General features: G+C 27.9%; 5 protein-coding genes across 10 annotated transcripts in view; 2 read left to right on the top strand and 3 right to left on the bottom strand.

Moving 5' to 3' along the window:
* The window catches only part of LOC102675913 (titin homolog), a 10,555-nt gene extending 7,145 nt beyond the window's left edge, over nucleotides 1-3,410 (top strand). The window contains 1 exon segment of the mRNA XM_031511452.1: nucleotides 1-3,410. This exon segment is cut by the window's left edge and continues 8 nt beyond it. Coding sequence (XP_031367312.1) covers nucleotides 1-3,157 — 3,157 coding nt within the window. The 3' untranslated portion in view covers nucleotides 3,158-3,410.
* Nucleotides 3,411-3,560: 150 nt separating this feature from the next.
* On the bottom strand, nucleotides 3,561-5,312 carry LOC102674971 (negative elongation factor E). Its single transcript, XM_006617705.2, has 3 exons — nucleotides 5,103-5,312; nucleotides 4,309-4,802; nucleotides 3,561-4,225 (listed from the first exon to the last, which is right to left on the bottom strand). The coding sequence occupies exons 1-3, from the start codon at nucleotides 5,190-5,192 to the stop codon at nucleotides 3,982-3,984; spliced, it is 828 nt and encodes a 275-aa protein (XP_006617768.1). The 5' UTR covers nucleotides 5,193-5,312; the 3' UTR covers nucleotides 3,561-3,981.
* Nucleotides 5,313-7,842: 2,530 nt separating this feature from the next.
* LOC102674493 (ubiquitin carboxyl-terminal hydrolase 47) lies at nucleotides 7,843-16,890 on the bottom strand. Of its 4 annotated transcripts, none has more exons than XM_006617701.2 (19): nucleotides 16,549-16,762; nucleotides 15,839-15,921; nucleotides 15,707-15,759; nucleotides 14,648-14,839; nucleotides 14,291-14,549; nucleotides 14,009-14,187; nucleotides 13,736-13,910; nucleotides 13,548-13,669; nucleotides 13,288-13,481; nucleotides 12,997-13,211; nucleotides 12,699-12,919; nucleotides 12,426-12,590; nucleotides 11,974-12,355; nucleotides 11,534-11,902; nucleotides 11,009-11,449; nucleotides 10,681-10,937; nucleotides 10,223-10,582; nucleotides 9,986-10,146; nucleotides 7,843-9,887 (listed from the first exon to the last, which is right to left on the bottom strand). In XM_006617701.2, the coding sequence occupies exons 4-19, from the start codon at nucleotides 14,834-14,836 to the stop codon at nucleotides 9,737-9,739; spliced, it is 3,840 nt and encodes a 1,279-aa protein (XP_006617764.1). In that variant the 5' UTR covers nucleotides 14,837-14,839; nucleotides 15,707-15,759; nucleotides 15,839-15,921; nucleotides 16,549-16,762; the 3' UTR covers nucleotides 7,843-9,736. The 4 variants fall into 4 exon arrangements, with proteins under 4 accessions (XP_006617764.1, XP_006617766.1, XP_006617767.1 ...); XM_006617703.2 differs by having other exon boundaries at nucleotides 16,689-16,743; XM_006617704.2 differs by lacking the exon at nucleotides 15,839-15,921 and having other exon boundaries at nucleotides 16,689-16,890.
* A 439-nt stretch (nucleotides 16,891-17,329) lies between these two features.
* LOC102674037 (hamartin) lies at nucleotides 17,330-22,518 on the top strand. 3 transcript variants are annotated; one of them, XM_031511454.1, is made up of 15 exons: nucleotides 17,330-17,478; nucleotides 17,898-18,166; nucleotides 18,240-18,505; nucleotides 18,570-18,803; nucleotides 18,880-19,073; nucleotides 19,165-19,277; nucleotides 19,348-19,586; nucleotides 19,644-19,958; nucleotides 20,032-20,235; nucleotides 20,354-20,609; nucleotides 20,723-20,946; nucleotides 21,030-21,155; nucleotides 21,239-21,475; nucleotides 21,540-21,636; nucleotides 21,721-22,226. In XM_031511454.1, exons 2-15 carry the CDS (start codon nucleotides 18,058-18,060, stop codon nucleotides 22,218-22,220), a joined length of 3,114 nt encoding a protein of 1,037 aa, XP_031367314.1. In that variant the 5' UTR covers nucleotides 17,330-17,478; nucleotides 17,898-18,057; the 3' UTR covers nucleotides 22,221-22,226. The 3 variants fall into 3 exon arrangements, with proteins under 3 accessions (XP_031367314.1, XP_031367313.1, XP_006617760.1); XM_031511453.1 differs by having other exon boundaries at nucleotides 17,331-17,478; nucleotides 20,354-20,621; nucleotides 21,721-22,518; XM_006617697.2 differs by having other exon boundaries at nucleotides 17,331-17,478; nucleotides 20,047-20,235; nucleotides 20,354-20,621.
* On the bottom strand, nucleotides 22,478-25,351 carry LOC102674265 (major facilitator superfamily domain-containing protein 6-like). Its single transcript, XM_006617699.2, has 9 exons — nucleotides 25,286-25,351; nucleotides 24,846-25,198; nucleotides 24,594-24,743; nucleotides 24,243-24,519; nucleotides 23,982-24,175; nucleotides 23,528-23,853; nucleotides 23,276-23,451; nucleotides 23,029-23,196; nucleotides 22,478-22,915 (listed from the first exon to the last, which is right to left on the bottom strand). Exons 1-9 carry the CDS (start codon nucleotides 25,347-25,349, stop codon nucleotides 22,845-22,847), a joined length of 1,779 nt encoding a protein of 592 aa, XP_006617762.1. The 5' UTR covers nucleotides 25,350-25,351; the 3' UTR covers nucleotides 22,478-22,844.
* Nucleotides 25,352-26,891: the final 1,540 nt, after the last annotated feature.

The following is a 26,891-nucleotide window of genomic DNA, read 5'->3' as shown; positions in this document are numbered from 1 at the left end:
GGAGCCTGAGCCATTGTCCATTCAATCGGACAGGGAGCAGCAGCACTCGAGCAGCAGCTCCTGCGAACGACGACGCCACGGAGTGATCGAGGAGATCGATTCCGATGAATTCTTCCTACGGGAAAGTGGACTCAGCCAGGATGACATGAATTTCGGGAAATACTTGACAGGCGAGATCAGAGACGCTTTGAGGCCGGAGAGAAATGTTTTGGCCGACGAGGAAATGGTGCCGATCCCGCCGAGACGCCCTGCGAGGACCAGATCCTTAAGAAAGGATAAAGAACGTTCGACAGAGTCGTACGATGTTACGCCACCTATCAGGCCGAACAGGGCTCGTCGAAGCGAATCTACGGACGACCAGATGTTCCGTGATCGAACCAGAAGCGATTCCAGGCACAGAGTGGTCTATCAGACGGAGGGAGAGCCGGCTCAACTTCCCGTGGAGCCGTTAGATGACATCGTGGTAGTGAAGCCTGTGCGCAGAAAGTCAAGATCTTTGCAACGTAGCCAATCGCAGCTCGCGACGGATATTCCTCGCCCACCGTCGCCGGTACCTCCTGTGGCGCCCTCTCGCAGAAAACGGTCGCGAAAAGAACCTGAGCGGAGGAACGGCGAACTAGTCGAACCTGCGATTTGCAATGGACACGCCGAGTGGGCCGGCGATTCTACTCCCGGGAAACCTCTTTCCTCGTCGCTGTCCAAAATGTACAACGTTCGATTAGACGAACAAGAAGAAGTGTACACGGCTGAAGAAATCATGGCAACGAGCGAAGAGAATATTCGGAAATTGGCGACGAGGCTTCGAGAGGAAGAATACATGGAACCGGCCCCGATCCCGCCGAAAAGAAGATCCAGATCCAGGGGTACTTCGGTCGCTTTGGACGAGGATAGAACGTCCCATGGCGCGGAATCGTTGCCAGAAGCCGGTTACGTGGAGGAGGATATTCCGCGGGACGACGTAGAGTTTGAAAGAGAATTGACAGGTTACGCCGTTATAGAGAAACGAGAGAAACCACCCAGGCCGCCGCCACCGAGAAGAAAAAGAGACAAGTTTGCCACTGCTCCTAGATCCAACCCACCTAAACGTCCCCAAAGAGCGTACAGTACACTTGGCCCAGCCAGATCTAGCGAAAATAATATAATACTGATGGACGATACGTACGACATAACCTTGCAAGCAACCGAGTCGACTCCTTATATAGAAATCGACTCTGATGATGGAGAGCACAAAGATCTGCGCAGCAACGAGGTTTTGAGTAAGATGCAGGGACGACCGTTGCCAGCGCCACCTAGGCCACCTAGATCCAGAAAGGATAAGTCGATGGAACGATCCACTCGTGAACTAAGAGAAGAAATCGCCATGGAAACAACCACTGCCACGCAAACCGATCCTTTGCCCGATGACGTGGTGATAGAAGAGGAAGTGACGCAGGCGAAATTGGTCGTGGCGCCATCTATCTCAGGCTCGCAGATCATGGTCTCCACGGAGAGAATACCGAGTCCGTCGAGCATGGGCACACCACCTGTTCCCCCCCTGCCGATATCGCAGAGACTGCGCAAAGATGAAGAACAATCGGAACAGGCTTACGATACCGTTTCGTTAAAATCTCCATCGCCGTCCAAAGAGATTCAAGCTCTCGAGGATAGACATTTATCCGCGCCACATTTGGGTGAGCCAATCCACGAGCAGGAATCGCATGTAAAATCTATTCGATCCGCCCTGTTTTCAGACGAGCCTGTGAGGATCTCTAACTTGGAAGTCGGGGACTTAAGAGTGGATCGTCTTAGCGTTTCTCAAATCGAGGCTAGTAAGATCGTTGCATCCGAAGTGGACGCGTTGATCATTACCGCATCCGAATTGAAGAACATAGAAGGCAGTATGGGGGAAAGTCTATCTCCTTCCATTATTAGGGAGTTGATGGCAATCAGAAGTCATTTGGAGACTGTGACCGCCTTCAGAATACAAGATCAGAGAGAAGAAAGCAAAGCGATCGAGGCGGAACAGAAGACAGCAGACATTCCTGTTGCAGAGGGGCAAAGCGTGGAACGGAAACTAGACGAAGAGACGATTGTTCGAGAAATTGGCGAAGAAGAGGAGAAACCAAAGAGCGAGGATCAAAAGGTTGTTAAAAGAGAAGTAATCCAGATAAAGGATATACCAAGTACACATACACTATCAGTCGCGCAAGTAGAGAACAAAGAGTCGATACACGCACTAACAATCTCGCAAGTAGAATCGAGCGACAAAGATATTCCTAGTATACAATCATTTTCTGATGTTCAAAATATTCAAGATAAGTCCTTACGAATTTTAGATACAGAAAGACCTGTTTCATTGAGCACGGGCACAGCTAAGGAATTCAACATAAAAGAATCCCACGTTTCACGTCCTCCCTTTGTAACAACCACCCTGGAAGAGAGCACCGAGTTGAGATTATCTTCGGATCGTGTGTTCGAAGCTAGCAATGAATCAATTGATCCAACCTTCGACTGGAAGCCGCCAGAATTCCGCGAATTTTCTACGTTAGAGAGGAAAGATGAGGAAACGTCGAGCGAGATTAGCGAAAAAAAGACTCGAAAATCGAGGTCCAGATCGCCATCCCCTATAAGTATCTCTCGAACACGGCAGACCGCTTCCCCGGTTCGATCGTTACCACCGGTCATCTCGGTAACACCGGACACACCAGACAGTGTCACGAGTCGCGGCACTAGCAGCGAAATACAGCCGCAACGTGCTGTAATCTCTTACACGTCGTTCACGGATCAATCAGACAGAGAAAGCCAAAGAGAATCATCTCATTCGCCCTCTTGCTTTGCGTTAGAAGGAACTCATCTCATCGCATTTCCAGCATCGCAAATTCCTTCACAGTTTTTCTCTTTGGCCAGCCATCGTACCGATACCGAACCAAGTATTACAGATAGTACCATACAATTGATCAGGGTACTTCGATTAGCTGGTTTAAGAGCAATGAGGCATTTTGTGAATTATATGGCATCCATGGTAGGTAATGAAGAATCACGGGAAAAGATCAGAGAAGTGGAATTAACGTTGTGCGCGTTATTGCTCTTGGTCGCAGGTTTATTGATATTTTATTTCAGCAATCCTCGAACGATAACGCATCATCATCATTGGGACTATTTTAATCCGCCAAAATAACATAATAAAGTTGATGAAAGTTCTAAAAATAAAATTCATGCTATTATTTTTATTTCTATTGACCGCCATTATAAAATAGTTTTATATACACATAACGGACATTCTATTTTTACAAACGAAAAATAATAAGAGAATAGACCTAATACTCGTAGTAAGAGAATGAAAATTTAGTCAAATAGTTGAGTAATTAGGTTTATCTCTGATAATCATGTTAAATGTTTGTTACATTTTGAATAAACGTGTATGAGTTATATCTAATTGTTTTACAATTGTTTGAACAATTTAAACATGCCAAAAATTATATTGACTGATAGGTGTGAAGGAAATGATACCTATACGTAATTTATTATAAAAATACTTGTATTTAATTGCTAAATAATGAATATGTATAAAAACAATATATATACATCTATATATATTTCAATTATAGATCTATTATCAACACAAATGTTATAATTATTTTTTTATTGATAAAAATCCTTTTTTTTTAAAGGAAAAGATCAAATTCAAAATATCATCTAAAAATTACCAATTGATAAAGAATAATAAGTGATTGAGAAAAATTAAAATAGAATAATATGTTTTTATATCTTGTTTGCCTATTCATATATTCGTATATTCGTATTAACTAAATACGAATGTATGTATAATAATCAGCGCAATATCAGTTATAACAGTTAAGATACATTTGAAAAAAATATTTTTTGATATCTTGCAAATATTAAAGTATAATTATACTATGTACAAATCTATTTTTAAAAATTCTCTGACTGTTAAAATTTTATAACAACATATAACATAAGATAAATTAAAAAATATTATATTCACATAAAAAGATCTTCTTCGTACACTTTTAAATCTCTCCTATCTTTATGTGCACTTTTTTGAGAATAATTCGCTGCAATCGGCGACCACATAGAACTAGATGTAGCATCAGTCATAGATTCTATTATAGGTTGTCTTCGTGCTAATGATACTTTTAATTGAATAGAAGATACCATGCTACCATCCATCTCACTAATTGCTCTTTCAGCAGCTTCTGTTTTATCAAATGTGACAAATCCACGACTAAAATTTAGAACATTAATGATGAGATTAGACCTTTCAAATGAAAGTAAATTGAATAAATATTTGAAACTAATTCTAATTACTTTTTTTCTGCTTCCATTGAAATATTTATAATATTTCCAAATGTTTGAAAATGTTTCTTCAAAAAATCTTCCGATATCTTGTAACCACATACAAATATTGTATTTCCAGCTCTTGGCTTCATTTCTTGTTTAGATGGTGATTGTACATCTCTACTAGTTCGATCTTCTGTATCTTGAGCACTCACAAAACTATCATATAAATCTTTAACTCTTGGTCTTACTGTTTCTGGTTCTTCTTCTTCCATTTGTGTGGCTGAGAATGGTTGATAAGAACTTACTGTTTTTTCTGTACTATTTAATTTTCTTACTAATCCACGCGGTCTTTTAAAAGATTGTTCTGGTCGTTTGGGAGTTTTTGGAGCTGTAATTACTCCAGATTTTATCAACTTTTTGGCAACTTCCCTAGCATCTCTAGCCTCTGTAGGCCGTTTTGGCGTTTGTGGTACACGTTCAGTTTCTTGTTTTGGAGCTTTCAAATCTTGTAGTGCTTTTTTCTTTTAAAAATTAATATAAAAATTAATATATATAGTAAAAAAAATAAAATTAAAAAAGGTAATATAAAAAAAATAAAATTAAAAAAGGTAGAAATTAAAAAATAACCTAAAAATAGCAATAACATTCTATCGTAAAATATTTTATTTAAAAATTTAAAAATTTCAAATAAGAATTTACACATAGATAAATAATATTTAATCTAATTATGTAACTGTATATGAATAAATAAATTCACAGTATATTAAAAAAATTAAAATATTTATTATAATAAAATATAAACATAACCTATAAATATATACCTTTCTTTTAAGTTTATTATATTTCGCTTGCAACATCAATTCTTCTTCTGTTAAATTTGATGGAAAATGTAAGTATACCATATTTTGCATGTAATAGAAAGAAATATAAATTTCTTCTTATTCACACAAAATTATTAATATAATATCCAAAGTCAATGTTTATGTTTTACTTTCTTATTTAATATATATACATTCAAAAACTTTAATCACCTGTGTTGGCAAACATGAAACTCTTCATGATGATACAGACAAGAATAGCAAATATTCGAAAAAAGATAGAGATACGCTAAATATACTAAAAATCAGCGACATTTCTAAAGTAAAATACAAATATAAATAAAAAGAAGCAAAAGAAGGATAGAAAAAAAATTAAAATATTGAAATCAATGATTCTTTAAAATGTTGCAAATGAAATTTACAAAGAAAGAATAGAAAAAAGAAGAGAATAGATTACAAAGAATTAGCCATCAATGCCATCTTTTGAAAACTAAGGATATTTGTTCAAAGAAACATCTTTTTAAAAGCATTCAGAGATGGCTCTAATGACCAATTCTTAGTTTATCTCTATCCTTCTTTTATTATTTTCTGTCTTTTTTTATGCGTTTCATTTATAACACTCTAAAGATGGCATTGATTTCACTATTTTTTCTTATCTCTGTCCTTCTTTATTCTTTTTATTTATTCTATACTTACTCGTATCACGTGATCACAAATGAGGTAGGAATATTAATTGAACATATTTTTATAATTTCTCTTTTAAAAATGTATCTTAATATTTAATGTAAAAATATAGATATTCTCGATTTTACAATGTATCTCAATGATCTTGAATAAATATATATTTATTCCTAATATATATTTTTTTATGCAAAGCATCGCTGTGAACAGTGATGAAGTATAAATAAAAGCCAACAAAATTCAGTCAACAAAAAGAATAAAAAAGAATTTTAAAATATTCGAAAAACGATACTATCAAAGATTGATCTTTAATTTTAATTATGATTTTTCTGAATTAAATTAGTAATATTAATAATCTTTATTTTAATAATTAAAATAATTAAATATTAAGATAGTAAATGATAAGTTCTAGTTTTCTCAAAATATAGAAAAGTACATTAATATTTAAATGATGTTTAGTATAAAAATATTTGTAAAATTGAATAGTTTTTATTTAATAATTTTTAATTATGTTAAAAAAAATTAAGAAAGTAAATAAGAAATAAAGAATTTAAAAAATTAAGAATATATTATGTTGAAAAAAATAATTTTCAGACTAAATGAAATTAATAAATAATTAATGAATTTAAAAAATTGCTAAAAATTAATTTAAAAATATCTTATTCCTCTTTATATAAAATGTGTATTTGTTTAACTCATAAATATATTATCTAAGTAAATAAAATCTCTTCTATAAAATAATAAAATAATAAATTTTATAAGAAAAAAATAAAACATGAAATAAAAACATAGTTTCAACGAAATATTTATTCAGTCCATTTCAAACGACTCACGCAAAAAAGTATATTAAAAATTAATGGATATAACAATTGTCAAAGGCAAGAGAAAACACCAGTAAATACAAACAATAAAATTCAATCACTTCGGTATTCAATTATTAATATAAGTGAACATAATTTGCTTTGTAGTGTATAATACAAAAACATATTTAATCGTCAATAATGAAAAGAATTCATTAGAAACTACAATCATAATATTTAAAGTTTGCGCGTTACAATTTCGACATTATCTTATCTGCAAAAAGATACAATACGACTTTTATTGTCATTTGTATTACTTCATTAACATAAATATATGTAAATACTTCAATATTTTAAACATTAATCAAAAGATGGCGAAATACTCACGTTCAATTCAAAACTAAAATACTTAAAAAGTTTAAATATATACTTAAGTAGAGATATATAAATATTGAAAATTGTTATAGGAATATACGTAAATATTGAATATTGAAAATTAATGAAATAGTAAATTTGCAAGATTTCTTTTCCTTATAATAACAAAGAAGTGTTTGAGAAAAAAGTTTTAAAAACTATTTAATAACGTATAATTCAAACGAAAAATTCATTCAAATAATCGATAATGTTCGCAGTCTTACAAACTTTTTAAATCAGTACAAACAAATATAAAAATATCAATGGGGTTACAGAGTGCTTAAATTTAAATTTTTTCTGATAATTTATAAATTTCAAATTTATTATTCGCACATATACTACTATTATGCACAAAAGAGACTACTTCAATATTTGGTAATTACAAAAACAAATTAAAGCCTAGTTCGTTAAATTACAAATGATACAATAGGATTCAAAATAATATGAAAAGAAGATAAAAAGAATTAAGTCTTTCATTATTTTCAAATACAGCAAAAATACTAATACTAATGACAAATAGTAAGCAATTTTTAAATAAGAAATTGAAAAAATTATCAATGATAATTTTTTAGTTCGTAGTTATTTTTCATAACCGTATGTAAAATTTATTTATTTTATAAAATATAGAAGAAATGATTTTTATCATTATTTTTTTTTTTAATATTTATATTATATGTAATTATATCATTGATAAAATTATAATTTTTAATTATCATTTTTAATGAAAGAATAAATTTTATTAATAATTCAAAACACAACCAATAGACTTGCATTTCATAATTTTTTCAATTATTATAATGATATGCATCAACAAGATTTTCACAGCATGAAACTTGCTATTATTTGTATTTTTTTTTTTCTTCATTTTTTTTCCTTACTTTGTAAACATCTAGATTGTCATGTTTATAACAAGTTATTAATATCGATATAATCACACGCGAACGATTTGAACTAGGCTTTCATGTAACAAATATATTATAAATATAAATTACAGTTATATATTGAAAATTGTTGAGAGCATTGTAAATTGTTGTACAACAATCGATATTATTATTTCAAAGATATATATATATATATATAAATTCCTCCTTTTTTATATAATGAATTTTTCAATACCTCTATCGAATTTTAATTCAATGCGCTTGTCTTGATGAAACAATTGCAAAGAAATAATAAATCATGAACAGTCTATCAAAACGTTCTAATAAATGACAGGGATTAACAACAACTTTGTATTTAACCCTTTCAGCACCAAAATTTCTAAAAATGTAGTATTAATAAAAAATGCCAAGTTAAACTGTTGGTAAATGCAAAAAGGATGGTGTGCTACATGCATACATTGCATTATCGTACATTTTAATACAAAACATATTTTTATATGTATATATATATTTATATATTCTGTTTACCGATGTATGGTGATATTGATATGAAGAAAGATATCAATATTTGATTCACAAGTTTTATTATTTACAAGCATTGGTCTACAAAATGTAAATTTGGTGAATTTCTTTCAAGAATCTTTTATTTTCATTATATCGAAAATTCGATTTGTAGGAAATAGTTCTAATGCCAAAAAGTGGCTAAATATACTTTTTTGGTTTTTTCCAGGGATACAGATTTTTTTTTGTACCCATAACATGTAATGAATGATAGCATACATAATTAAATAAATTAAAACAGATTGTATAGGATACATATCTGGCCAAAATTAATATTTATATTTCATATCGATTAATTTGATAATAGTAACGCTAATAATATAAAATTGTACCAATTATTAATAAATTCGTAGAATGTATCAATTATTAATAAATTCATAGAATGTATATTTAATATATCCAAAATCATAGAAAATATTTGTATTTTTGAAATAGTTATTGAATTGAAACAGTTATATAAGCGCTACTACTTTCAAATTAAATAATTGAACTCAAGACTTATGATATTATTATATTGTAAGAATGCAATTTAACCTATACTGGCATTAAAAGGGTTAATTATGTTGTGTCAGATAAATGTTTTCTTTTTCTTTTCTTTTTTTTTCTTAAACATCAACAAATATGAATATACTCTGTGCTGTATTTTGACATTAAAAATATTTAACATTTTAAACAAGATAATTAGCTAAAACGTTTTGATACAGATATGTGAAGATATAAAAATTCTTGAGATTAAGAAATGTATTAAGGAATTTGTGAAAATAATGTAGTTGCAGGAACTCCAAATACATATATATGTCAATTACACACACACATATCATAAGAAGTCCATAGTTTAAATTCGAATTATCACCATTAATTCATTTTTTTTTTCTTCTTTCTTATACATAATTCACTATTATTTAGCACTTTCATTATTTTCATCAGTATTTGTGCTTTTGAATAAAATTCTATAGCTTAATAATCCATATGTTATTGGGAATTTTATGATCCTTATGGTATTAAAACACATTGAAATGAAACGAGATAATCTGAATTTGAAATCTTTTGGTAACGAGTAATATTTCACAAATTCGAGGAATTTTATAAATCCGATTGGTTCGAAGAGCCAAAAAACTTTAAAGACGTGGAAGCTTTGAAATATTGAAGACTTACTGAAGCACAGAATATTTTGTAATTGTTGAGTACTTGATTCCACAAATACCTGACACGATGTTATCACTTTGTACGCAAACGTTTCATGTTCCCACACATGCCTATTTAACAATTGTTTTTCAGAATACGTATGTTCAATGGAGGATCATTCACCATCCAAATATATTCTAAGCGCTTTTTCTTTACGCGCATTATAACGTGATGCAGAGGAAAGTGGTAAAAAAGGTGATACTTCTCGAATTGCGATATCATTGTACTCTTCTTGTGTTAATGGTTGTGAAGTTTCCCTGCTATCTCTATTAAATAGAAATTTCGGAAGTTAATTATTTTTATATTTTACTTTAATCATTTTATACATTCTATATCATAATTATTTTTAAGATATAAGACATACCTATATAAGAATACAGCACCATCTTCAACATTAAGTTCGTCACCAGATGTTAATTCAATCCAATCTTCATCATTTTCAACTCGTACAACAGGTATATGTACTGAACCCTTTCCTCTCATTATATTTATATACTTTTCAGGTATATCCGATATCAAAGATAACTAAATAAAAATTCAACATTATTATTTGATTACTTTCTTTTAATAAATATATATATAATTTCTTCATTTAACCTACTTTTTTCATCATTTCTTCCATTGTTGTTTCATCTAAAACAATTTCTTGAGGTGGTCCAAAGTGTCTTTTTGTAGGGAACCAACGTCGGACAAATATAATAACTTGATTACTATTGGTAACTGGATCTTTATCAGGTAACTCTTGTACAATCATTTCAAATTGAGAATAAAACTGAAAGTCCTTGAATTTTTGATGATCTAAAAGTACTTTCGATGGTAACACAAAACACTTTTCTCTTAATCGACATCTTTCGTATGGTATCTCTATATTATATCTTCTTTTCATTTCTGCAAGTATCTCTTTTTTCGCTTGGCCTACAGTCATATCTTCCGAAACTATCCATTCGAACAAAAATTTGCCCTGTTAAAAAAAATGTTATTATTTATATTAATAATAATATTGTTAATTAAAATTACAAAATATACAAAATATACAAAATATAAGAAAATTTATTATACCTCAGCCGAATCAAGGAAAAATTGATGCAATTTTACTGTAAATTCACCATTACGTAAAGCCCGTCCTATCTCTATCCAAAGTTTTTCTCCGTCTTCGTAAGAAACAAGCTGACTAAGTAAACAGCTACAGTCTGATTCACCGCATTCATCAAAATAGCGACAAATTTTGAAATATTCTGCGGGTACACCTACATATGGTTCTAAATTTTTCTTCAAGGTATTGAATATCATTCTTTTGTCTACTAATACTTTCAGAACTGAAGTCAAAGTAATTATTATTAAATATTTTTGTTTTAAATATTTTATAAAACAAATTTAAAATACATACATTTCTCATTGTGATTTGTATATGGAGTAGCTTTAAAATAATATTCTGAATCATCAATAATATTATCCCAGTTTTCGATTCCAACTTGATTTAACATTTTAATAGCTCGATTACTCGTACTCGATGGAAGATAAGGTAATTGAAAATCATCATCTCCTGGAGCATCTCCAACTAATGTTTTGTCACTATCACTCAGACTACTATCTTCACTATTACTTTGTTCTGGAGTATGCCATTCTTCACCCTCTCCCAATTGAGGACTTGCATTTCTTACTGGAGTATCTTCAATAAGTTTTCCACCTTTTAAAGTATCATTACATTTTGTACCACTATCTCGATGAGATTCAGTAATACTTGCTTTTGATGGACTGTCAATTACAGATTTTTCTTTATCTTTACATACTTCTTCTAACATAGGAATATTTAATTCTTCTAACATTTCTGCATTTAACAAAATATAATATATATTATAATTTTTGAAAAGAATATTCAAAAGAATTATTCAATAAAAATACATTTACTTACCTTTACTTGGATTAGGAGGTAATCTTATGCGTAGAGTTATAATATTTTCCAATTGTTCAGCAATTCTAGATATTGTTGTTTCCAAATAAGATTTATTACATTCAGCATCACAATTAGTACATACAAATACTTTAACTAAATTACAAAATTCTGCAACTGCCAATATAGCGTCATCATTCTGTACGAGTATTGTATCTGTTCCGTGTTTTCGTAAAATTATTTTCATATCATCTGGATCCATATTAACAAATTTTCCTACTACTTGTTTATATTCTTTCACTGTTTGTGTAAATAAACCTCGTACATTTAATGGTCCTTCAATAAGTTTTTTTCTAGCTACATCGACGACATATAATTTAGTTACAATACCTATTAAAAGAAATAAAAAATTTATTTAATATAATGAATATACATATAAATATGTACAAACAAATACGTACCACCTCGTAAATGTGGCTCAAATTTTTGATCTTTATCACGTATTTCTAACAATAAACTATATCGATTCACTCGATGACACCAAATATTTGCAAATGTTTCATGTTCTCTACCCTCATAGCTAGCCACAATCAAGTCATTGTTGGGATCATAAGCAACTAAACGACATTGATTTAAGCTTACCATGCCTTCCAAACAAAAGTTTTTATAAACATACTTTGTCGTTTCAGCCCAAGTTGCATTAGGCAAAAAGGAAAGTCTAAAATTCAGTTTTTTATCTTCTGTAGGATGTTGACAATATACTTTTACTTTAGGTGTGGCTAGATCTTTTTCGCGACTTTTTCTATCATTATCTTCATTTTCTTTCATTTTTTTTAATAATTCCTGAAATAAAATATTATAAAAAAAGAGAAAAAGATATCATTAAATAGAATAATATCCCCTAATATTTTACCTGTATATGTTTTGGAAAATCCTGTACTTGCATAGGTAAAATATTACGAATGGGATCAATTTGTCTATACATGAGCATATAAGCATTAGTACTACTATAAGCTCCACTGAAATATGATCTGGTTGAACCACCACCATATGTTTTCTGAATATCATCATGAGTTATCTATAATTAATACAATGACACAAAATTTATAACAACATCATATATTTAAATAGTATTTAGTTTTTTTATTAGGATTTATTAGGATTATAAATAAATATTATTAAATACCTGCGTTACACTTTGATCATTAAAACAAAACCATTCTTGTGTTCTAAAATCTTTTATATAAGCATAGTAATGGCCACCACTAGCGCTACCGCTATGAATCATAATTGAAAATAATTCATAATTATAAGGTCCTTTTGCTGCATTACTATTACGATTTTTTTCATTTTCATGATTATGCATAGTACAATTCGATGTCGAAGGTCCATTACTCATATCTATGCCTAAAAATAAAATATTTAAATAATTATTAATTATTAAAATGTATACAAAATATTAATATATTGACTCTTATATATACCTTCATCATCATCTTGATCATGATTTGTTGAATGATTACTATTAGGAAGACTGTTTTCACAGGGAGGACAATCATCATCTAATGTGCCACTATCTGTTATAGAATTATCATCGCATTTTGCTAAACTATTATTTTCATCAGTACTTGGAGATTCTTGGAGATTTGGCATTGAAGCAATAAAAGAATTTAAATTTAATGTATCCGGAAAAGTAACCCTACAATTAAAAGTTTAATACGAAAACATAAGATTAATGAAAAAATATTAAAAAAAAATAATTCATATATACTTACTTATCATTAAGTTTAATTCTATGAAAGGTTTTGAAATCAAAATCAAATCGTTTAAGATGAAGAGTCAAAAGATAAGGAAATTTTGTGAATTTTAATCCTTTATGAGCATCACATTTTTTATTACATTTTTCACAATGATATTGATTACTTCCTTCTAAAATTTCATACTGAACAAATGCTCTTAAAGCTTCTTCCTATTAAAAATAATATTTTATATAATAAATTTTATTTATAAATAAAAATATAACATAATAACTTACCACACTAGTATATGCCACATTGCTACCAAATGGTCTTACTGGTAATGGTATATCAAGGAAAGTATCTTCTCTAGATTTTTCAGTACCACATTCAAGACATTTAACATAATCAATCATCTTTCCTAACAATATAAAAATCAAATTACAAACTCCTTTCTAATATTCATAAATGTTTCAAATGTACATACCTTCATAAAGTCTATTTATCAAATCAGCTTGTTCAGTATTTTTAAATTTTTGTTCTAAAGCATCAAACATAACTCTGCAAAGTTCTTGAATATCATGTTGTTGCCAAGCTTCTGTAGAATCCCAACCAAAGCTTTTTGTTAATGAGGTAGTTTCTACTGCTGATTTTGTTGATGTCTATAAATATAAAAAATGTACTTAAATATGTTTTTATAATCATAAATTCATAAAATTATAAAATATATTTTATGTAATTGTACTGTAATTATGTAAACCTGTAAATTTAAAAATAACTTCTGTAATTGATATGGAATACTATTGGCTTCGTCTTTTTCTGATCCATCTATATATTCCCAATTGTACAATGCATTTCGAAATTCAGGAGTCATATATAATGCTTGTAATAAACTATTTAAGTAACATGTCATTGCTTGATTGACTAAACCAACATAATCTTAAAAAGAATATCATGAAAAATTAATAATAAAACATATCATTATAAAATTTTAATTTGTATTATTGCAAAAAAATATAAAGTATAATAAAATATCACATACTTGTTTCAGATTTAATAAGACTTTTGAAATCAATATTATTATCTTCACCCCATACTGATGAATGATTAGGAGATGGTGGAGGAGGATTATATGCAGACTGATGGCGCATAATACAATATGATGATTGCTTCTGCATTAAGATATCTGTTGGGTCCATAACTAATAATGTGGGTTTGTGTTCACTTGAAGATTCTCGATCAAAAGAAAAATCCACACCAATTTCTGACATTGTTTTATCTTTCACTTCTGATAAATTAATCTAATGGTAATAATAATTTTAATTTATATAAAAAAAACACCAGTAAATTATTGATAAATAATTATATTAATAATGAAACAAAAAGAAATATTACTAACCAATTTCCCAGCTGATACTAAATATAATTGAAAACTGTCTTGTGGTATTTGACAATGTTCTTCAATATAAACATAAAGCTCCTCACCACGGGTAGATTCATGTAATAGTAGTCTGTCACTGGTAAACTTATCTTTAAATCCAGATAGACTACATTGAATGAAACATATTTGACCAGCTCTACAAACCATGGTCTGTAATAAGAGATTAAATGAAATATGCAATATCTGAAAAAAATTTAATTTATTTTTTAAAAATAATTTATTGTGGATAATTCAATAAAAATGCAATCTAATTTTAAATATATTCTAAAAAAATTATGTAATTTAATATTATTTTAATTTACACAATATCAATTATTGTTTGTTTTTTAATAAAATAAAATTATATTTTTACATGAAAATATTCAAAAATTTAATAAATTAATTATATTTATATTATTTTTAAAATAAATTAAAATTATTAAACAACAAAAAGAGATTAATAAGTATTACCATAAATGTATAGAAAAAAAAGGGATATTCACTTTTAATTAATAAATATAATATTTAGAGATAATGTTACAACTGATCAGTAATTTTCAGACAAATAAAATTGGCAATATGCCATACTAAAGGTAGAAAATGAGGGAGATCTACGCAACACAGTAAGATACTACTCTGCACAGTATGACACAGTAAGGAAAGCCTATAGAGCCTCCAGTTATATTTAGAATGTCTAAACGAAGACTTGGAAAATGGCTCTCTTCTCCGACATCAGAATTCTCCCCTCTCTTTTTCTTTCTTCCTTACTCTATTACTACTTCCCTATTCTACATTTTCTCTTATATAAATGCCAAATAAATTAAAATAAATTTTTCTATTAAATTTTATAAATTAAATTTCCTAATATAATATACAAAATATAAATTATTTTATATATGAATAAATTTTTAGAAACAGAATGCTATTTTTTATTAAAATGATACAACAATATAAAAAATAATCTATTACAATTATTCATATGTAAATTTCTTTTAATATTTATAATCAGAATTAATATCTATCACACTTAATACTTACTAGCAATATATATTGTAGAGTCCAGTCTTCGTATACCTTTTTATTGTTTCAATCTAAAAGATTTCAAAACAATATAAAATTACAATTGACATTCATCCAAATCCAAAATTTCATAAAATTTTAAAAACTAACATTTTTATCTTGTAATAATGTATTATCTTGTATTAAATTACATTTCACCAATAAACTTCTTTTATCAAGTATTGCTATAGTCTCTGAAAGTAGCAATAAAAATCACTTCTTCTTACATTTTTTACAAACACAGACAAGATAACCATCCTTTCGTTTTATTTAAACCAACAAAATGAACATTTGTAAATAAGAAATTATAAATTTAAAGTTCGAATTAGTGTTACCAACTTGCACAAATAATGTATTAAATGTTATTGTAACAGAACTTTTTTTAATAAAAACAACACATAATGTAAACAAGTCACAAAACAAGAGTCCACGAAATACAAGCACAAATAATTAATATATTTCACACTTTTACCGATGTCTGTTAAAAAACTAAAGACGAAAAACGTGTAACACGGTTTAAAATGTTTGTACGATGAAAAAACGTTTGATTAGACGAACGAAAATCGAGCGCATAATACTCAGAAGATCGGAATGCGCTCTTGTGCTAATACAAACGAGTTAAAACAAGGCTTTTCGTTTCATGACGATTAACAAAATGTTGTCTGATGATATATACGATTCTTGGCCAATATTAGTATTTTAATGAATAAGAAAACATTCAATTGATGCCACGCTAGTTTGTTAACTAACAAGACACTAACAAGAATAAACGTAAGGTCTTATGAAATGGCTGGTCAAATACTCGTCTTGTTGGAACTCACGTTTAATGAGATTTACACTTGAATAATTCGTTTTTGAATCTGTTAATCATATTTACATTCTTTCATCACATAAATTCTAATCGGAGTACTTCTTTCGTACATCAATATAGAAATTTTCGGTATAATATTTGACTCCTTACCGAAATCACTAAGAGACATGTGCGACGTTCACTTTACGCCATATTTTCTACACAACACAGTTCGGTGCTGCCATGTAATAATGCCAATCAAAAACTACGAGCATAAAGAAGATATAGCATAGATTAAATACCTAGTAATACATTTTTATGTTACTCAATTTAAAAAATGTACATCTTTTATTATTTTTGTATTTTTTCTGATGTCAACTCAATCAATTATCAATTTAACATAGAAAAAGATTACATTACTTGTGTTTGAAAACTAAATTTAGTGAAAGATAAATACACGTTTCAAAAATAAAGTTTAAAATATAAGAATGAATTATAATTATAAGATTGCTTATAATATTGTTCCAAATGAATTAAAAAAAATCAATGTTTTTTTATAAAAATATTTTAATACATTATTACTATAACTTTTTTAACTAAAATTATTTTTTAATTTTCACTAATAATTTTTATATTATACTAATAAATGCGTGTATATATGTGCATGTGTATGCGTGAGAAAATAAGAATAAATTCTGTAATATTATTACTTACTAATATCAACATAAGCAAATTTATTTATGATAATTATTTATAATAATTATAAAATAACAGAAACGAAGCTATCAATGTTAATTTTAATAGTTTTTGGAACGTAAATGGAATTGTTAAGCAATATAGCGACTATAGCGCTACTTGTATTGTAGCAACATCAATGCATACCAGTCTATGATATATCTGCGATGGTGTACTAGTCGCCATAGAACTCATAAAATTGCTTGAAGTACTCGATGAATTTCGGGTAAGTTTATTCATTAATTTATGTCGATGTATTGATAATTAAAATTAACATTTAATGTTTTATTTAAAAGTTCAAACAACATTTACAAAAAATATTTTGCAGACATCGTTCTGAATGACCTTTTTATGAGTATCATAGAATCGAACCGACAATTTTTTTTATACATACAAAATAAAATATTCATTGATAATAAAAAAATATTATATATGAAATTCTTTAAATTGATAAAAAATCGTAATATTAAAAAAATTAAAAATTATGTTTATAAAATATATTTAATTATAAAATTATAACATTAGAATTAATGTGCCGATTTATGAAATTGACAGTTCGTAATAATTGAAGTTAAAAATCTTTTTTATTTATTTTTTTTTTATCTAATAAATTTAATTTCTGAATATTATTCTTTTTTATTATAGGTATTTAAAGATTTTCTTTGCTTCTAATGAAGCTCATTTTATATAACAAATGACAGATGGATAAAACTAAGTTTTATAAATTAACTTCTACTTCCACTATATGATCAAACGATCAGAATAAATATTATTTGTCTATATTGGAATACTAAGCATTATCAAAATGAATATTAATTCAATAGGCATAGTTGATCTGTTTAATTTATTGGAATCCAACAAACTTGGGGAGGTAGAAGAAATTAAAAAAGTATTTCATGAACTTTTTTTGTGTAGTAAGTAAGGTTATAAATTTAAAGATATTTAATAATTTTGTTTTTCTTTTAATGATTTTTTAAAATTTTACAGCAAAAGACAATTGGCTGGTAAATGGTCTTTTCGATTATTATCTGTCCACGAATTCCTTAAGAGCTGTTGAAGTATTAGCTGGTGTTCGTGATCCACATGATAAGCATCTTTTAGATCGTTTATCAGAAGCTCTTTCTAAATCTGGAAGTAGCAGCCAAAGAATTCAAACTCTTACTTTATTAGGTCATATTGCCCGTCGTCAGCCAACTTGGTTATACAAGCTTGCGAGTCATACTTTATTTCGGGATTTACTTAAGTTACTTAAGGTAGAATTAAATTTTAACAAAAATTAATAAATTTGTTGAATAACAATCAATTTTATAATTTTAGATGGAAGCAGATACATTATCTCTTATGAGTGCACTTTTACTCTTAGTAATGTTATTGCCAATGTTACCTGCTGCTTTAGGGCCATATCTCTCAGAAATTTTTGAAGTATTTGGTCGATTGGCCTCTTATTATCATCATCAGTCATCATCTATATTTTCATCTCCTATGCATTTTACTTCAAAAACAATAACAGGGACAATAGATAAAAATCATTTATATTTATTACATTTGCAAGTAAGTATATTTATACAAATTAATATTATTTATAAATGTAAGAAAAGATAAATAGTATTTTTTGAATTTTTTGTAGGTCGGATTATATAGTTTATTTCACAGATTGTATGCTATGTATCCTTGTAACTTTATTTCATATTTAAAACAACAGTACATTCAACGAGATCAATTAGCTACTTTTACTCATACAATTAGACCAATGTTAGATTCAGTGCGTATGCATCCTTTACTTGTTACTGCTTCTAAGGATACAGAGATTTCTGCTGCTAGGTATTTTTTATTACAAAAAATCCTAACTTAGAAAAAAGATTATATTATATTATAAAAAGATATATTTATCGCATATTTCATTATTTTTTAGATGGAAAAAAATGGAGCATCATGATATTATGGCAGAATGTGGTCGTTTTACGTTAGATAAATGTCGAGAGGAAGTATTTCGTACTACAAATTCACGTTCTACGCCACCTTTAGGTTTGTAAATTTTATTAAAAAAATATACATATAATTATGAATGTAGTTATACTATCAGTATATGTTCCAGATTATTCTTCTATGTGTGCTCCAATAAACATTAGTGGAGGAATAGCACCATCAGAAATCAGTAATGGTGAAGATGATACATTCTGGTCACCAAGTATGGTAGTGCCACCACATAGTCCTCAGTTTCCAGTTACATCTCATGAACAACGATCTACTCCATCAACACCTAATAATAATAGAAGTGGTACATCTCCACCAGAAGCCGCAGTTGAAGCTACTCCAGAAACAACTCCTGTTAAGGTATGTTTAAGAATTTTCAACAAAAAATAAATCGAAATTATGCTTTTTATTATTTAGGATTTACGAAAGTTATCAACGAGGCAAGTACCTACTGGTTCTGTCGCAGTTCGTGCTCTTACTGCATTTGGTAATGGTACAGTAGGTTCAAATTCACGACCATCTACACCGATTCCTTTAAATCCGTCTGTGTCTGGCTCTTTAATTGGAAGTGGAAATGCACATGGTTTTTTTTCGCACAAGCTAAGTAAAATTATCGCAGATAGACAAACTATCGCTCAACAAAAGTCAACTATTAACATCGATGAAGATGGAAAATTTTCAGAAATGAATACACAGAATGGGAAAAACGATTCTTGGCAAGAAGATCAAGAGGTTCTGTATTTTATATACTTTTGTATGTAAGAATATTGTATATTAACAAATATTGGTATATATGTTTCTACAGTATTCTATTGTGCAGGTTTTAGAAATTGTAAGCTCTCAAACTACTGGAAAATTGGAAAGTTCAAAATATTTTGAACAACAAGAAAATCATAATGAAAAAATGCAAAATGCTATTGCAGATTTGTCTCAAAAAGTTTATCATCTTCGTTTGTATTCTCAAACAAGTCAAATTTCAACACATTTAAATTTGAATTCTCTTTTTAAAGTGAGATATTTTTATCAGTATTTAAATTTAATAATCAGTATATTTATATTTAATATTATTTAATATTTTTTGCAAAGCAAAAAAAAAATTTCAGTATGATAAAAATATATATTTACAGATTAGAAAAAGCAAATCTTGTCCCGATATCAAAGTTCAAAAACAAATTATTGATGATAAACGAGATATAATGAAAATAATAGCGACAAAAAAATTAGAAGAAACGGGAACACAAACTTTCGATTTGCTTCCGTATGAATATTTATTGTTAGGAATTCTGGATCAAAAAAATGAAATGAATTTACAAAAGCATTCATCTCAAGATACAGAACTTAGATTGTCACCAACTGCAATGCTTGATCGATATGTCGAAGCTTGTACGCATTCTGGTAATTATTATGGTGACAAAATGAATAATATAAAATAAAATTCAATAAAACAAATTTTATTTTTAGTCAATAGAAATTTTATAAAATATTTTTCTTCAAAGGGACTAATGCAATTAAACAGAAACAAAAAAAAGAAAATGATGGAGAAGATGAGATAGGAGAAGAAGATGTATTTGATATTGAATGTGCAAATCAGTTATTACAGCTTATGCAAATGCAACTTCAATTTGAACGGCAGCGTAGAGAAGTTCACGCTGAACGTAATCGAAGACTTCTTGGTAAACTGAGGGATTCACGTGCATTAGAAGAACACAATTATGCTTTGGTCAGTTGGAATTATTTATTCAAAATAAGATTTGATATCATTTTTAATTAATTATTGTTAAATACAAAATTCTTATCACGTAGACTGATCGTTTGAAAATAATGGAAAAAGAAGTAGAAAGCTTAAAAATTGAATTAGAGCGTAATAAAAAAGAAGCTTGCCAAACTGAAGATCAATATAAAGATGCATTACATCACTGGCAAACTAAGGTAAAATCAATGAAAATTCTATTAATTTTATCGATTTTATTATTAAAAAAAATTTGTATAATAATATAATTAATAACATACAGTGTATTGAAGAACAACGACAAAATCAGATAGTAAAAGATCGTCTTGAATCTGTTGAACTTGAATTAAAAAATGAACAAAAAAAAGTAGCAGACTATGAACGGCAAATTCGTTCTACGGAGGCTTCTCTGTTCGATGCAGGTCATCAACTAAGAGTAGCTTTAAAAGCTGCAAATCGTAGTAAAGAATTAGAACGTAATCTTGATATTATTCAGAAAAAATTTCTTCTACTTAGAGAGGTAATATTTTTAAAAATTTTATACATTTTTACATAATATCAAGTTTATTTTTGTATATCTATAGGCACAAGTAAAATTACAAGAAAGTACAAGTGGTCCTTCACCAATGACAAAGCAAGAAATAATACAAATACAAAAATCATATTCAGAAGAATTAACTAGTAAGTAAATTTCAATTACTTAAAATTAATTTTAGAAATGTATTATAAATAACTAATATAAAATACTCAATGATATTATAATAGATTTACGACGACAATTGGAATCGCGAACATCTTTTGTAGAAGCTTTGAAAATACGTTTAAGTGAACTAGAAAATAAAGAAGCGCGAAAAGAAGCGCAACTTGTAGAACTTCAACGACTTTTACAAGAAACAAAAGATCAACATGAAGCCGAATTGGAAGCTGTTGAATCAAAATATAAAGCACAAGCTGAAATCAATCTTCTTCTTGAAAGCCGTATACTTGAATTTCATGGAACACTAGAATCAGCAACTTGCAGTAATACTACTGTAAACAATTTAGCATCTTCAGCATCACCTAAAGAAAGATCACCTCCATTGTCAGCTAGTTTAGCTTCTTCTAGTGAGGGAAGTCTTGCCTTTATTCATTCAAGTACTGGAATAATAATGAATGACTGCTGTGATACCGCAGGCGAAATTCCTAATCTTCAAGCTATTGTCGAACCTGTGCCAAGCCAGGCTACATCACCATCTCGTCAAAATCGGAATCCTAAACAAGACTAACGCTACGCAAATCTGATATCTTTTCGCATGCAGTTATTCTTTTTTGCACGTGTACAACTGTTATCCAGTGACGTGATATTAAATCAGAAGAAAGTTATTTGTAGCTTTTTATCGACATATTATGCAGAATTCATAAAAATATTATTATCGCGTGATTTCGATAAATAATTGAAAATATACTGGTAATTAATAAAATTACTAGCATGATATATATAATTTCACTCTTAAAAAATGAATTCACAATGAATAAATGGTTGAGATATTTTGTGAGCAATTTTGTATGTCTCAACTATTAAACACATCCTTGTATTACTTCCCTTTATTAAGATATATTTTATTCATCATTTTTATATATGAATTTCTTCAATGAATTAAGAAAAAATTACTTCAATCTAAAAAAAAGTGTATATATTATAGAGCATAATAAGATTTTTATAACTACCATACATAATACTGAATAATTAATATTTGCCTATAAAAATGAGTCACGAATATGTTAAAACATAAAATATCCGATAATGCGAAAAATATGTTTTTTACTTATTCAATTAAAATCATATTTAAGTAAACAAACAATGAATATATCAAATTTCTATAATAAAAAACACTGCCATTTTTCTTTTATTAATAAGTTTGTAATTCGCGACTCATAGTCATAAGAATTGCATCATCTGGATTAGCATAATTCGCCAAATCTGGAAAAAATTAACAAAGAAAAAATATTTTTCTTCAATTAAAAAAGATTCCTTTAAATATCAAAAATTATTTTGGTTAGTATTACTTATATATTCACATAATCGTTACTCACGATTATGACCTGTATGTATCGGTGATATCTTAAGTTTTCGTAATAACAGTTGAATGAGCCAGAAACAAAGTAACCATAGTAATGCACCTACTGAAAATACCCTTAATGTTATAACACCTCCATATGTATCTATTAACCATCCACATATAAAACTACCACTTGATACTCCTGAAAATAATAATTAAAATGATTATTTATGAATTAAGTTACAATTAGTTAACTTTTTTTTTAATTTAATATTACTAACCAATTCCTTCAAATATAGCACCAATAAATCCTTGTATAGTAGCTTTAGTACCAGATGGCGTTATTTTATCACCATATGATACCATTGTAGGCCAACAAAGACCTACAGTAGGTCCATGAAGTATTTCAATAATTAAAAACCACCATGGATTTGATACAGTACTATATGCCATAAATCTATAAAAATTATATGATTATGAATCAAATAATAGAAAGAAATTTAGAAATATTTAAAAGAAATTTTATTACTTACCTAATTGCATAAATCAGTAAAACTAAACTCATGACATTTACATGACCTAATTTTCGTAGTACATTTCCTGAGATGAAATTAAATGGTAGTTCTCCTAAAAAACACTGTACACCAGTCAAAAGGCCTTGTAAAGTTTTCAGATGTGTTATTTGAAAACTAGAGTTTGCTAGGTCTTCGGTATACCAAAATAGAAAATTCCACACTACACTAGTACACATTCCAGTTCCTATACACCACCATCCAAATGCCAAAACATTGCCTTCTCTAAGAATGGTGAATAGTTCCAATAATATTGAAGGTTCATCCTCAGAGTATTCTGGACTTTTCTGTAATGATACTGCTTTCTCCCATTACCTGCCAATTTTTTATTCTTTTGATAAGTAAGAAGTATCAAACTTCTGTACTATCTAAACTTCTACCTATTCTTAACATCATATATATTAAAAAACTGTACCTTTCTTAAAGTTGTAGATATAATAATATCAAAAATCATAATGATCAACATAATATAAAATATACAAGTATAATCTTTTTGAAGCTTTCCTGCACTAAATATATCTACAAGATATCCTGCGCTTACTCCAAAAATACCAAAACCAATACTACCCCACATTTTTTGTTTTCCATATTCATTTCTTCTTTCATTTCCTATAATATACAATTATAAAAAAAAAATTAAATATTTAATAATAAATATAACATATATGCTACTAACCAAGAAGATTAAAACATATAGCATCTGTAATGCTAACTACAACTGCCATTCCAATCCAACTTATTACAGTTGCCCATAAAAATGAATAAAATTGGTATGTTGAATTCTGTGTAGAATTCTCAGAAACATCAATTTCATACAATAGTTGATTAAAGATTGGATTATCGTAACATGTAGCTATACATGATGTTCTCACATGATGTTTACAAGCTGGTTTGTATATTGCACCATCTGAGAATTTAGCAGTAAAAATACGTATATACATACAATTATTTATCTGTAAAATAAAGAATTTAATAAAGAATATTTCTAAATAAACAATTATAAAAAATTATTTTCAAAATATCTTACATAGAAATCATGAAATATATCAAATGTTAAAGTAAAATTAAATGTATCTGTATCCAAAATAGTACTTGAATTTTCCAATTCACAAAAATGAGATACTTTCCAATATGAACAGATTTCTAAATAAATTTCTTTCGTGGCTTTACAAGATACCTAAAAAAATATCATACAAAATAATATTATTATAATTATATATATAAAGATTAAAATATATTATATGAAATAATATATAAATAAATTATAAAAATATTATACCTGACACGATTTATTTAAGTGAAGCTCTGTTATTACATCTTGTATAATTTTATCAGAAAATCCATGCTTTGAACACATTTCCAAAGTTGCTTCACCATTACAAGTAAGATAAACATTTGCTTTATTATTTATTTCAGGTATAAAATATATTGTGAAAAGAGCTATTGCAACTATAACTTGAAATATTAAAAATAATATTTTATGAATTTTAAATTTGTCAGCCAATGCTCCAAATAAAGGTTTTGCTATTAAACCAGAAATTGGTAATATTGTATATATTGTGCCTACTAAAAAGCCAGAAAATCCTAATTGTTTTGCTATTGTTGGTAAGAATGGTACTATTGGTCCAGTAGCTAAAAGATAAAAAATATAATTTTTTATAATATTTTATAAAATATTCAATATTTAAATTTTAATAAAATGAATTAATATAATATTACCTGCATTAAATAAAAAATAATGTGCTTTTATTGGTAGCAATCTATTATTTATATTTTCAAACATTTTAGAATTGTCATAAATTAAAAATAAGTATAAATTATCACCTGCAAATAATATATATTTTTAAAAAATTATTTTAATTTTTATATTTCTTTAAATAAATAAAACGAATTAATATAATTAATTATTATTAATTAACACCAATTTAAAACTAATAATAATAATAATATAAAGCTTTGTAAATATATTTATAATAAAAATTTTTTACATTATCTCATGAATAATCTAAATATGTACTTTGTTCAGAAATACTTTATTAAGCTACTTTTTATTAAAAATACGAATCCCACTTGCTGAATGTGCAATTTTTTTTTATCTGAATCATAAAATATAGATATCATTGAATAGAAACTTATAGATATTATATTCAGATTCCTCGTATATTATTGTGATATTATATTAAATTTTTTATAATTATGATCATGATTATATATTATAAATTTGGTGCAATTTAGTTCCAAAAATTTTTGCAAATTACAATTAGTTTTTTTCTAATATTTCTAATGCACATTTTTTATAATATTAATCAATAAGGAATTATAGATTTCGATAACAATATGTATGTAATAATATTTGCAACAATATTGATCACATCAGATTATCAAATTCTTATTAAAATTAACACTTCACTGAATTGAAAATTTTTATTAAAATAATTGAATAGATTAGATATAACTATATTTATTAATTTGTGGTAGAAAGATATCATACAACATATACAGATGAAATACAATATAGATCATAAAAGAAATACAGAATAGACATGACATGCGATGCATGTTTTAAGAATTTGCCTTTGGGCCATCTGTTTTTTTTTTTTAGTATTTTCATGTTATATGCATCATTATCGATTCAAAATGGAATTAGATAACAGCGCTATGGTTAATTGCTAAGAAGAATTGTAATTAAATATGTCACATGCGACATTATCAATTTAGAACGAAATTAGATAGCAACGCTATTTAGAGAACGAGAGGAATTATAATTAAATCATACATTATCATTAAATTGAATGTAATTTCTAAGCTCATCATTTTAAATTGTAAAAAGTAACATAAAATGTCTAAAATGTTACAAAATATCTTATCCTATTCCTTTTCTGTAGCATAATATATAAATATATTAAATAAGAAGATATTGCATGTTAATAATTTATCACTTTTTTAAATTATAAATTTTCTATAATAAAAATATTATCTGTTATAATTTAAATAAATATCTTAACTTTATAAAAAAAAATTATAACAAAAATTAAATAAAGAAATAGATAAATTATATTCATTATATTCAAATATCGAACACAAGTTTGTAACAAACTGTGCTTTAATCTGTCTCATCGATACATTTACAATATACATTTACAATATATATGTATATATTTATAAGTTTTAATATACCGCGCTTCCTTTTTTATTTTTTCAGCAATAAGGTGGGTTAATGTATGATTGCGGTGTACATATTACACTTTATTTTGTCATTCATGAGATACGACGCACATTCATACTAGCGCATATACACACGATGTACATACATCTTCCATTCTTG

This window comes from Apis dorsata, unplaced genomic scaffold (genome assembly GCF_000469605.1).
Source record: "Apis dorsata unplaced genomic scaffold, Apis dorsata 1.3 scaffold_324, whole genome shotgun sequence".
NCBI lineage: Eukaryota > Metazoa > Arthropoda > Insecta > Hymenoptera > Apidae > Apis > Apis dorsata.
Note: the sequence above shows the minus strand (reverse complement) of the source record. Positions and strands in the feature narration are given on the sequence as shown.